The following is a 13,143-nucleotide window of genomic DNA, read 5'->3' on the forward strand; positions in this document are numbered from 1 at the left end:
GATGGGAGATAGTGAGTTTTGTTAATATGCAAGTCTCTTTACAGTATAATATCATGCATATTTTATTGAAACCTATGTTAAATTTTAATTATTTTCATGACTTTTTATTTTACAAACCGGCACAAGGTCTTGTATAAGCGAGATGGTAAAAGTGTCTAGACAGCCATATGAAAAAAAAAAATTAAAGCAACAACATTCTAATGCTCATCAGTGATCGGTATTATATCAAGACAAAGTACACAACATGACAAGTTGTCAAAACTATTTCTAAACCTCACCTGCAATGTATACGCAGAATTTATATGAATATGCATAGGCAATAATACACTAGAAGCTACTAGTAAGATATTAGTTAGAAATCACACTTTACATCTCTATCATGATATTTAATTATGTTGAAATTTACACTAACACATGCACAAAAACACAAGCCCATGCGTACACAATTCATAATTTTTTAATTGTCAAAAACAATAATTCAATGGTAACATTTAGCAAAACATATAATTTAGATTTATCATAAATATTTCTCCTATGATATACATTACAACAGATAACAACTAATTATGCTTAACAATATTGACATGTCGTTAATTATGCAAACTAATAATATAAATTATACTCGTTCATGTTGTAGTATATTGTATAATAAGTTTAAATAACTACAAAAGTTTGGTATAAAACATACTTAGTTTAACCTCTCCCGGGTCCTGGATTTCTTTGCACCTGCGTATCCACAAAGAATGACATCATACATGATACTTTATTATTTGCGCCAGGTGATCAATGCGAAATCCTTCGCTGGACTGTGTAGGATTTGCTTGACGTCATCTCGGCACAAGTTGTGAAACATTACGCATGAAGATGAGCGAAAGTGACAGAGCTATGTAACTTGGAGAAGGTTGATTTTTGCAATCAATGAAGTAACATTCTAACGAGAGATCCATAAAACATGGATTGACACATCCTAGAGAGGTAATGATGAGCAGGTGCAAAAATATGAGGATAACTTGATGCTAGGAAATTAAGCAATTTTTAATCACGATCTTGTATCCGAGCTAAAAATTCATTGCGAGGGTGAGAGACTGGATTAGCTATTTAACAAATGTCGATTCGGCGTGATTCAGAGGAAAGCACCGAGCAATTCTTTTTTTCTCTCTCATGTCTATTTGCAAAACTCAGTTGGCGCGTTGTTTTCTTTACCAATAAAATTCCAGCAGTGAACAATACTACAATATGTTTCGAACTTGGTTAAATGAAATTGACAAGACACAAGAGCACTAAAACTAGAATACACATAGAAGTGTCGGCTTTATGTTGAGAAATATGAAAATGCGGGAGCAATATAATTTTCGAAAAAACAAATCCTGCTATGGCAACTGATCTAATGGCATCACAACTCATGTGTGGATGTCGCACTAGGTAAAAAAAAAAATCAGAAGCCGCCTTTTATTTGTTTGGCTATTCAGCTTTAGTTATGGAGAATTTTACTATGTAGGACCAGGAACACACTGATTGTCTTTGGGAATAAAATTAAGAACTGGTACTGTCACTTTTACACCCAGATGATTTAAGCATTATTGAGTAAAGCACGCCCTGCATTGTCAAGACCGGCAGCCAAAAATACTTTTACACCTGTCGGACGCCAGTAAGCGTAGCCTCACCGATCAGCAGAAAAGAAACATTTTCGCCTCTCGCGTGCCAGGAAGCGTGGCAAAGACCGGCACAAAATTAAACGCGCAACCCGCCGGCGCGGTTGATCGACTGGTCGTGCCGTGTGGACGTTGATCGATTAATCCGCGTGGGTGCCCGGCGCACGGCGCAAAGGCACCGAGGATTAGATCCCTCGACTACGCCAGGCCGTGTGGCGCCGGCCGGTCACCGTCAATGCGCCGTCGAGTCGAGTGCGTGTCTCCCTCGGCTCAAACGGCAAGGCACAACGTGTGTTTCCTCGTCATCAAACTATTCTTTCTCAACGCGTCTCCTTCTGGCACTTACTTCCTCTCGATCGAAGAGCAGAATGGATAAAGAGTTAGCTCGATTGCATTCTTATTCATCCGTATGAGTTGTAAATTGCGTTACTGAGCTTTTTTCAATTACAAGTGAGAATGCAACTAAAAAAATATTGCTTCGTGATCCATGCTAGTTATGAGTTGCTAACTGAAAACAAAGTTAGACTGAGAACAAAGTTAGTTCTTAGTCGAGTGAGAACTAGTCACACCATTACTTAAGGTTTAAATTTTACAACGAAGGTGATACTTGCTAGTTAAAGAGCTTGCTCGACTTCTCGACTCGACTCATTTACATAACAAGCTTGATAAACTCATTAAAAAACTGATGATTAGTTTATGACGAAATAAGAGTAGAAGAATGATGGTTCACGATCTATACCTATTCATGTAGATTTTTGCAAATTTAACATGAGCTAGCGCTCATGTATCTCTTGCACTAATTCTAGTTTTTCATTATCAATGAGTTTACCAAGTACTCGCAACTCAACTCAATAAACTTGTTTTCTTAACAAGTTTCAAAATTCCAACTTAGCTGAGCTCATTAGTGTCTGAGCTCGAGCTAAGTCGAGCGTCCCTACTAATCATGAGCGAGCAGGTTTTCTCAACCAAAAGGATAAATTTGGATCGCTTGTCCATACAGCCTAGCGTCCTATTGATGCCATGTAGTGACACTTTCCAAGTCGCTGTCTGTCCTCTTCTTGGAGATGGGAGTCGGTACGTACAAATTAACGGATGGTCGATCGGCACTTCCAAGGCCACGTCCTTTCCCGGTCCTGGCTAAATCTACCATGGGTGCTTTGGGGAAAGCGACGAAGCTGGATAACAATAGTTGGCGCGACCACGGACCGAACGGCACCTGTTCAAACTCGCCAGGTTATCATCACCCAGCAAAAAAACGTGACGTACCGAGCGTGATCGGGTGATGATCGATCGATGGAGACGGCTCCACAAGGCCCTCGTCTTCTCCTCCGCTCTTCTCGTCATATCTGCCGTTCCCTTCATTCCTGCGGCCTGATCCTGCACGCCTCACTCACGTCGCACGCACCTTTTCTGGTACTGCTATAGCTACACGAGAGCCTTGCACGGATATATTTTTTAGATTTTTATGTGAGCTTTATTAATCACCACAATTAGTTCATATCGTTTATAGTTTCCTTTAAAAAAAACTAGAGGACTCATCATCCCAAACTCCCAATTACACGAAACCTATGTATAGAAAAGACACTCTAGCTAGCTCATGAGAAGTTTATTTGCTTCCCTCGGACAATGGCTGTAGAAGACTTCACCATTTAAGCCTCGACCGTTTCCAAAGAATCTGTTCTCCCGCGCATATCTACTCAGCTCAAGTATGCGAAATGGGACTCGTCTCCATCCCCAAATCCTTATCTCTTTGCTCCAGGCGATAAGGCAGGCGACCGGGAAGGTCCTCGTTCCTCGCTCCGCCGCGGCCAAGTCTGGCGGTTCCCTCGCCCTCCGCCGGCCGCTCCGGCGGCGGGAGGGTGGGGGAACCCTGGTGCTTTGGTCTCGGCGTGTAGATAGTAGGAGGAGTGTGTCGGGCACCGCGGCTCGGATGGGGACGACGGCGGCGCGTCGGCGAATAAGGTGGCCTCGATTCTCCTCTTCTCGTTGCTCTTCCTTGGGAGGGCGGCGACGAATCGACGGTCTTTTGGTGTCTAGCTGTGGTCGGCGAGGCGGCGGCGGCGACCACGGTATGGACTTTTGTCCTCCGGCTTCATCCCTGCCACGGCGACGTCCGCTCCCTCGTCTCCGTGAAGCTTGTGAGGTTGGCTCCAGGTTCGGGAGCCTGTACAGTAGCGGGCTTAGGTCTTGCGGAAGCTCGCCGGCGATGACATCGAAGAAGATGGTGGCTTCTACTTCAGCGCGTAGGGCCTTCGTGGCCCCTTTCTTGGAGGACTTCCGGCTGCTGGCCTTTGCAAAGCTCCCCGGAGCGATGATGGCGGCGGCGTGTCTCCAGTGCGTGGTGTTGGCAGCGGCGGCTGTCTTTCCCCGGGACTTTGCTGTATTTTTCTTGTTTGTTGGGGGTGTCTGTACCGGTGTTATTTCTTAATAGATCTGGGTCTTGCGTCAAAAAAAAAAGTATGCGAAATGGTGATATACAGTTGGCAATAGGCCTACCCGAACTCTTAGGCGATAATGCTAATCCCCAAATCAACGGACTGACAAATTACTTCGCCGCACACCTATACAAGAACCAAGAAGCATGCAACACCATCTCGAATCAAGGAGCGATGCATTCCCCCAAAAAAAACCCAGTGAGTCAGTGGCAAGTCTTACGACCACCAAGAAAGAATCTACAAGCAACCGCCCATCTGCTTTAACAATTGAGTCAACTGAATTCCAGTACTAAAGAGGTTTGACAATAACGATTTGCTGCAGGCAGCTCGTGATCCAACTTATAGTAAATTCTAACCTCAAGGCAAGCAGCAGTTCACAACAAATTAGGATAAACACGTAGCGTACTGATGCTACGGATCATTTCAGGAAGCAGTCAGTTATTCACACAGTACGCAACCAGTCTCCCCGCCACGAAGTGGACACATAATTTACACAGAACCACACACTGGTAGACAAGACGTCTTCGCGAGATGTTGACCAACCTTCCAAGTCTGCTCGGAACATTTTGACCCTTAACCCACATAGATTTTGACCAACCTTCCAAGTCTTCTCAGAACATATTTGACCGCTTAATCGTCAGAAGAGTGGCACGTCCAGTAGGTCAGCCCACTGCAAAGATGATGCCACATCAGGACCTGATCAAGTCAAATGAAGGTGGGGAAGCGAGAGAAAAGTTCAATGAAACATGCAGACATACCTTATCAACACAAAAACACACTGCAGAACACCAGCGACACCAGTCCACACGGAAGGGCCCTTGTCAGTCAAGGCATCTTGCACCAGCAAACCCACCGATGCAGCTAGGCAGACGAAGGAAACAACATACGCAATGAAAAGCCAAAGCTTCGCCCTGCATATTAAGAAACCCTTGTTAGAATTACACAATCTAGTATCTCAGGAGCAAATCCTACTCCCCCGTGGTAAATCCAATTTACTACTAGCACATTTTGGTACCCCCATCAATGGTGTGTTATATACTCTAATTATGAATTGCCCAATGCTAGCAACCAGAAAATGTTCCTTTGGCAAAAAGTAGTTCATCAGTTAGAGCTTCTGAATCCCTGGAGGGTTTGAGATTGCGCACAACAGGAACGAATAAATGAACAAGGAAATGAGAACCCTGAACCCTGCATTTGAACCTAGATAAACAAATCTTAAGCATTGTGGGTTTGCCTAGACCGTCTGCATTTGAAGTTTCACCTTGTTGCAATCGCAATATTTTCCTGCACCTTGTGTCAAATTTCTCGGAAGCAGCCAATTTTAGCTAATCCTTGCATTGACTTTGAGACGATGGTGGAGCCAAATTAAACAGTTCTTTTTTTTTTTGACAGTTCTTTGTATCTTAACATATATAGAGCATTATATGACGAGCTTTGCTTTATTTCAGGTCTTAACATCTCTACAGTTTGTAGCTACAAAAATAACTTTAAGAAGCATTCAAACTCTGAGGGGCAGACTGTCACATATGTTGGTACTAAGAAATCCTAACACTTCCTGTGATTCTAAATTATAACTATGTAAGCAACTAATCAAAATAAAACCAAAACACAATCATGGGTCTAAAATTTCAGAAGATTGAGCTTGTGATATTACGCATGCAGCAAATTGGATGATCCAAATCTGGCGGGATTCTAACATCCAATTTTTGTTGTTTCAAAATATAATAACATCAATTTTTATACAAGTATATTGAGATCTTTCAGAAATAGGTGAAACTGCATTTTTATTATCTCGCTGCTAGCAGAACGTTGTTTTCCCAGACCACGCACGGGAGTATTAAGTAAGATAGAAAGAGTTGTGCAGCGCCATAAAGCACCTAAGGAGCCAGCAGATAATTGGCGAGAGAACTTCAGATATACAACCCTAGTTTTTTTTTTTTTTTTTTTTTTTTTTTGAGGAATCAACGGCAGGCTCAAAGCCAGACTGAACTCATACCACAATCAAATTAAGTACACGATCTTTGCCAAAACGAAAAGGGGAAAAACAAGAAGAAAACAAAGAAACCCACATCACCCAATTTGGGGCTGTGGACTAGAAGAAGACTAAACTATGCAAGCAGATTACAAAATTAGTCAAATAAGCATGCACTTCCTCCATTCCAAATTAACTGATGCAGATTATCTAGATACACTGTGTAGGTACATGCGAATCTAGACAAATCTGTGTCTGCGTCAGTTAATTTGGAATGACGAGATAAATTAAACATTTTTTTTTATCTTAACATATATAGCATTATATGACGGGCTTTCCTTTATTCCAGGTTTTAACATCTCTACAGTTTGTAGCTACAAAAACAACTTGATCAAGCAAGACTCTGAGGGTCAGACTACTATAAGTTCAGACTAAGAAATCCTGACACTTCCTGTGATTATAAAATATAACTATGTAAGAAACTAACCAAAATAAAATCAAAACATGATGCATTGGTCTAAAATTATAGAAGGTTGAGCTTCATGATAATTGGCATGCAAATAGGATGATCCAAATCTAAGAGCCAATGTCTTAGTTTCCACATATAGTAACATCAATTTTTATGCAAGTATTGACATCTTTTAGAAATAGGTGAAACTGCATTTTTACTATTTCGCTCAGCTAGCAGAAAGTTGTTTCCCCAGACCATGAATGAGAATATTCATTAAGATAGAAAGAGGTATCAATGACATAAGCATTTAAGAAAAGCCAGCAGATAATTGCCTAGATAAGTTAAGATATACAGCCATAAATTCAGAAATAAGATAGTCAAATAAGCATGTACAAAATAGTTGTTTCTAACAAATAATGAGGTTCCTTTTAAGCAAAACCATGCTGGTACACCTGGTATCAAATTGGCAAATCGATTTCCATGAAAAATAAAGGACCAACTTGACAGAAATACATGCATATTATGTAACTGTCAAGAAAAACAGGGATATGCAAGTAACAGAGTGACATAAAAATGAGGATTGAGAAGCAACGCTAATAGGGAAACTGATGGTACCCTTATGAGAGATATTGACTGATCTAGCTGTTAAAACAATCAAAACAGAGGTTGACTACTTGACTTGCTGTCTTACGTTGTCTGTGCAGACCTATGGCCACCGAAAAAAGCATTAATATGAATTTTGAACTACTTAAACTCATAATCACGTCAGTCAACAATTAAAAATGCTCTCAGGTCTCAAATGAACCCTACTAACAGCTGTCTAACTGGGAATCGTGTCTGAAATCACACATCGCTGATGCGAACATATTTTCAGTCACGCAGATATTGTGACCATATTCAGGGTTTAACTTAAATCATCTACAGTTTTTTCCTCTTGATATAAGAAGAGCCAAAGGTACCTAACTAGGAAGACAGCTGCCTAAAAAGTCGTACGAATCGAACCACAACAGTTGTCTAACTGGGAAAATTGTGTCCGAAATTACACATCTATGATGCAACTATGTTTTCAGCGGCACAGATAATTTTTGTATATTCATGGGTTCAGATCAATCATCCAAATTTCAGTAACCTATTCCTTGGTGAACATGCAGCAACCCGAATCCACAGATCAATTCGACCAATCAGTGCCTAATCGAGCAAAAAACCTGACCTCCACTCGTTATCATCCCCGCCGCCATAGGCCGAGTAGTAGTCGCCCCCGAGGTCCTCCTTGCTGACGCAATTGAACATGAGCGCGGACACCGACGCGAAGATCCCTGCGAATCCCCCCCACGCAAGAAATTAACCCGTCAATCCCCGGCCTCGAGGCCGCGGGCAGCTCTACCCAAAACCTAATCGAAGAGGAAGGGGGATCTCGTCTCACCGGGCAGGTAGTGGATGAAGGAGACCTTGACGGCGCTGCAGACGACGGCGTCCACCCAGAACCACCAGCCGGCGCCGAAGAGCGCGCCGGAGACGCCCGGCCCGATGATCCCCCACAGCATCGCCAGGTTCTCCATGGCCGCCGCAGATCAAACCCTCCTCCTCTACCAACTCCGCCGCGGAATCTGCTCTGTTCGTTGCTTCCTTCTCGCTTTTCTTTTCTGCCGATTGGATATGAACCTGGGCTTGGCTAGGAATCGGTGTACGTCATGTGATCCAACTCGAGTTGTGTTTGGGCCGAATTGGGCCTGACATATTTATGGGCCTGATGGGCCAGCTAGATGGAGTCGCTCGCTCACTCGGCGGTGTGATACTGTGATGCCATCAGGAACAGCAGCGGGACTTGAAGATGGCGCGAGGTGGTGCGTGGGCGGCGGTTGCGGCGGTGGTGGTGTTGTGGTGGATGTGGGCGGGAGCGGGGGCGGTGTGGCTGGAGATCCCGCCGTCGGGGACCAAGTGCGTGGCGGAGGAGATCCGGAACAACGTCGTCGTCATCGCCGACTACTCCGTCCTCTACGAGCACCACCAGGTCCACCCCACCGTCTCCGTCAAGGTAATTCCTTCGTTTCCACCACCGCCCGATCGATCGGTTACATACATGCAATCTCAGAGGTTCTAAAATGCGATTGCTAATATTCTACGCTGTAAACGAATCGTCCATCGCATTGGAGTCAAATTAGTACTACTGGCATTTTGGTTGGCTGGTTTATGTTGAAACATTGCAGGGGAGCTGCGAATCTTATCAACGGCTTGAATTTACAGACACTGGGTTGGGTTTAAACTCTAGTAATTCCATCCTAAAAAAGGAAATTCGAATGCATTGTGCATGGCAACATATGCTCTTGTGCGCGGTTGATCCGTTATGATGAGGACCCTTCGCAAAGTTGCGGAATGCAGATGCCATGGAGAATACCAGTGCAGTATTTGACACCGAAAATAGGAACAACTGGTAGAAATCTCGTTTGTAAACACAAAATTAATGAGCTGAAAATTATTCTGCTACCAGAAATGTACAAGGACATCTGTAAACATTCAGTATGATCCATAGTCGACCAAAGGAGTGGTTTACTTTCAGTCAGAGTTCATTATCATCCCTCAACGCTGAAATCAAACAGTAATCAATAAGGACATTGAATTATATGTGCTGTCACGGAATAATAAGGATTCAGTTTGTCCTAGCGCATTGTCCATTTTTCTGTTATCTAAAGGTGCTGCAGAGACCTTGAATTATATGTGCTGTCACAGAATGACCTTTGCTTGATTTTAATTTTAACCGTGTAATTTTGAAGAGCGGGAATCGATTCTTCCATAAGATAGGCAAAAAAAATTGTGTTCTACTGTAAGATGGTTTTGCTGCTTGAGTGCCTTACTGTAGGATACAATAATACCATAAGAATAGAGATAGCTTCTGTATTTAGTTCAATCGAGTCATGATTAGTAAGTACTCCGTACTAATAATGACCCGAGAGCCAGGAAGGCATCGGATTTAAAATCCACCTTCTACTATTATATTAGCTGCACCTTTAGTACGGTAGTTGCGTCACATGATATTACCACATAGGTACAAATGGCTGATCCTTGTAATAGGTTTCTGTGCACGTTATTTAATTCCCTTGCATTTTTAACAGCATATTCATATCCCCTTGTTATTACCTGGATTGGGTGGTACACTATTTGTATATTCTGCATGCCCTGTTAACTCCTTTTTATCTGTCCCAACATGCATTGTTCATGCAGGTTACATCACCTTTTGGGTATACCTTACACACGAAAGAAAAGGTTTCAGCGGACCAGTTCGCGTTCACCACAGCAGAAGCAGGAAACTTTTTGGCTTGCTTCTCAGCTGACGGTGATAGCAAGGGTTTAGTGGTGAAACTAAATCTTGACTGGAAAATTGGTATTGCGGCAAAAGACTGGGATTCTGTTGCTAAAAGGGAGAAGCTTGAGGTGAAATACATGGAATTATGATTTTATACCCATCATTTTGAACTCGGTTATTTTTCTCGTTTGAATAACAGTGAGTTTCTTGAATAGGGAGTTGAACTAGAGTTAGTTAAACTTGATGCAACTGTCCAAGCAATCCATCAAAACCTGATCTTGCTCAGGATCAAGTAAGTCAATGCGCTTCTTCGATCTTGCTCAGGGAATAATTGTGCTATTTGTTAACATTGCTTGTTAATGTTGTCGATACCGAAAGCATAACTGTTCCATTAAATGACATTGTCCTCAATGCAGAGAATCAGACATGAGAGATGTCAACGAGAAGACCAATGCTAGGATCTCATGGTTGAGCATGATGTCGCTCAGTGTTTGCATCTTAGTTTCAGTCTTGCAGTTGCTGCATCTAAAACAGTACTTCCGAAAGAAGAAGCTCATTTGAAAATATATACTCCTCGACAACAAGCGTACATTCTACAATCTTTTTATAGTAGATGAGATCTAATAAATTTGCCACAATGGATGTCAAACAATTATGTAAGCAAACTGCTAGCATTTAGCACTAATCCCAAGTTCAGATAACATGGTGCTGCTACTTTTCATGTTCAACTTGCTATTACAAAATTCAAGTTTGTATAAAATTCCGTGGACGAGTCAAAGATTCCCCCGAGTCTGACTTCATGAGGTCACTGGCCCCCTTGCCACATCCAAAGAAAGTCTCTGTAATCACTCTGAGGTAAGCTTTCATGGATGAAATCCTCAAGGTTCCTTCCAAAGTTATTCTTGAATGCTAACTTTATCTCGTCCACACCGACATCATCGCTGCCCAGGATGGCCCTTGTAACCAACCTTTTATTGGTCCTTGGTGGTTGCATACTTCTCTGCAGTAACTGACAATGCCAAGAACGGAAGAATGAGTCAGGGACCAGGGATGCAAAAAATTGAAGTACAAAACTGCTTTCTTTCTGTGATCACCTTGCAGTAATACTTGGAAGGGCTGTAGATGCACTTGACAACAACTCTCAGAGACTCTTCAAACTCACCACACAAATTCTTCTTCAGTGTCTGCATACAAATTCATGATTGCCCAAGATTGAGTAGTAGCATTCTGTCAGGTGCACGCCATCAGGCCATTGAGTTTGCTAGCTTACCTTGGTGAAGTCATGCCCGTATATGTGCTTGTAACTGCAGAATGCCATCCTGAGCTGTGGGATGCTCCTCTTGCTGAACATCTCAAGAACAGTGGCCTCATCGACCAATCCCGTACCGCTGGCGTTCTTCGCGTCATACAACCGCCTGGCGTCGCATTTCGCGATGTGCTGGCTGGCTTCATCGTGGTGCGACTTATGGGAGGTCGCGAGAGCTACCAATAGCTGAATGAATCATGAAAGGGAAGCACTATAAGGAGTGAGTTTTCCTAGCTAAGTGGAAGTGGAACGATAGAAAAACTGAAGCTGCAATGAGAAGCAGGAACTTAATTAGACAGATAAACCAACCCTCTGATATGGGTGTGAAGGCTCTGTAACCAAGTCGTGCTCCAGGTTCTTCTTGAACCTGGGCAGGTACGCCTGCTTGGTGAAGAAGAGCTGCTCCTGCTTCCTCCGTGTGAATATCTCGACAAGGACCCGGTAATCGGTCATGGCGCTCTCGATGGCATCCCTCGCCATGATCGCATCACGCTCAGCCGGGTCGAGCATCCACAGGTAGAGCAGACTACAGAGCTGGATTGGAAGGCTCATGCATGCTGAGACTGAAAGAAATATTGAGAAGCTCTACATATATGTGTTCTTATCTTGCTTCTTACCTCGTTGTCCTGATTGGCCGCGAGGGTTTTCTGCAGTCGAGCGACGAGGTCTTCGCCGAACATTGTGTGGTAATCCGCCTTGATCTGCTGCCTCTCTGACGGGCTCCGGTGAGCCAGGAGGCGGCTCAGACAGCGCGGCTCATCGCACGCACCATGGATCTCTCTGCATACGTTCTGAAAGCCTGTAGTGGCAGGAGAATGAGAGGCCATGTTCGGCACCGTGCCTGCTGAAGTTTTCGGTGTAGTGAACCAACTGTGTTACTAGCTAGCTGGTGCCGGCCAGTGCAGAGATGTATAAAGAGGCAGCCATTGCGTCTTGGTTTCCTTTACCTGAAAGAAGGAGAAGGGGGAAAGTTAGCTCGATTTGGCCAATAAAGGAAGCAATGAAAAAGGATACAGGAGGCAAATCTGCGTCCTACTCAGCAATGAGTTTGAGTGCAGGAGCAGGATTTTTCATGATGATGGTGATCTTGACTTTTAAGGCCTTTATAGCTTCTAATGCCTTTTTAGAATCATATAGCTTCTAATGCCTTTTTAGAATCAAGAATGGTTAAGATATCAGATAACCAAGTACAGGCATTAGTTGCAGTATGAAAACCACTAGTATCAAGTATCTTTTTTTTTCGAGAGTACGCCAAAGGCATACCTTATCTTTATAGAAGGCAGAAGTTTGAGTACAAGAACGGCTACAAGCAACGAGCGTAACCCCACACAACGCCGGCTACAGACCAAACAACCACAACACAAAGAAACTAGTATCAAGTATCAACATGCATAGTAGTGTACTGGAGTAGTACTTGGCATTTTGGATCCTGTACGTGGAGGGAGCAAAGGGCAGCCAAGTAAGTGGCTGACAGCAGAAAAGACCCTACGTGCTAAGACGGTTAGATGTCGTAAAGCTTTTTTTTCTGACAAACAAAGGTTTCAGAAAGACGCTCCCTTTTCTCTGAAGACAGGATCGCGTTGCCTTGCTGCTGAACGCAACTCGCCTGCTTTTGCAGCCGAGACCGTTCGTGGACTCTGACTCGAACCCCTCCTCTGCCTTCTGTTCCTGACCGAATTTTCCTGTCTTTTTCGCGACGCTGAGACGGGTCATTCCTTTTTGAAGTCGAGGTCGGTGCCATGTTTTGTTTTCGGTAAAGCACGATCCACCTAGCAACTCAGGAGCGTTTATTGCGGCCAGCATGGTCTTTTTTCTATTCTTGGCAGAATGCTAAGATGTCAACGTATCAAACGGGATCCACCAATATCTCATTTCTAGTACATTTTGGGACTTTAGTTTAAAGCGTAAAGTTTGAACTAAAATACTGAAATGAACTAGAAGCTGGGAAAGGAAGAAGGGTGACCGCCCAAGGCCCAAGCAAAATGGGGCCTAGTAATTTATACATCAAAACCTTGTGTAGTTTTTG

General features: G+C 43.3%; 3 protein-coding genes across 3 annotated transcripts; 1 reads left to right on the forward strand and 2 right to left on the reverse strand.

Annotated features, from left to right (window-relative positions):
* Window positions 1–4,325: 4,325 nt before the first annotated feature.
* LOC127301799 (uncharacterized) lies at window positions 4,326–8,145 on the reverse strand. The gene is made up of 4 exons (XM_051332075.2): window positions 7,934–8,145; window positions 7,721–7,826; window positions 4,846–4,998; window positions 4,326–4,757 (listed from the first exon to the last, which is right to left on the reverse strand). Exons 1-4 carry the CDS (start codon window positions 8,067–8,069, stop codon window positions 4,718–4,720), a joined length of 435 nt encoding a protein of 144 aa, XP_051188035.1. The 5' UTR covers window positions 8,070–8,145; the 3' UTR covers window positions 4,326–4,717.
* A 179-nt stretch (window positions 8,146–8,324) lies between these two features.
* LOC127301801 (transmembrane emp24 domain-containing protein p24delta3) lies at window positions 8,325–10,594 on the forward strand. Its single transcript, XM_051332077.2, has 4 exons — window positions 8,325–8,545; window positions 9,730–9,939; window positions 10,027–10,103; window positions 10,228–10,594. Exons 1-4 carry the CDS (start codon window positions 8,342–8,344, stop codon window positions 10,370–10,372), a joined length of 636 nt encoding a protein of 211 aa, XP_051188037.1. The 5' UTR covers window positions 8,325–8,341; the 3' UTR covers window positions 10,373–10,594.
* On the reverse strand, window positions 10,332–12,054 carry LOC127301800 (annexin D8). The gene is made up of 5 exons (XM_051332076.2): window positions 11,735–12,054; window positions 11,427–11,651; window positions 11,082–11,303; window positions 10,906–10,995; window positions 10,332–10,820 (listed from the first exon to the last, which is right to left on the reverse strand). The coding sequence occupies exons 1-5, from the start codon at window positions 11,942–11,944 to the stop codon at window positions 10,617–10,619; spliced, it is 951 nt and encodes a 316-aa protein (XP_051188036.1). The 5' UTR covers window positions 11,945–12,054; the 3' UTR covers window positions 10,332–10,616.
* Window positions 12,055–13,143: the final 1,089 nt, after the last annotated feature.

Source organism: Lolium perenne, chromosome 5 (genome assembly GCF_019359855.2).
Source record: "Lolium perenne isolate Kyuss_39 chromosome 5, Kyuss_2.0, whole genome shotgun sequence".
NCBI classification, from domain to species: domain Eukaryota; kingdom Viridiplantae; phylum Streptophyta; class Magnoliopsida; order Poales; family Poaceae; genus Lolium; species Lolium perenne.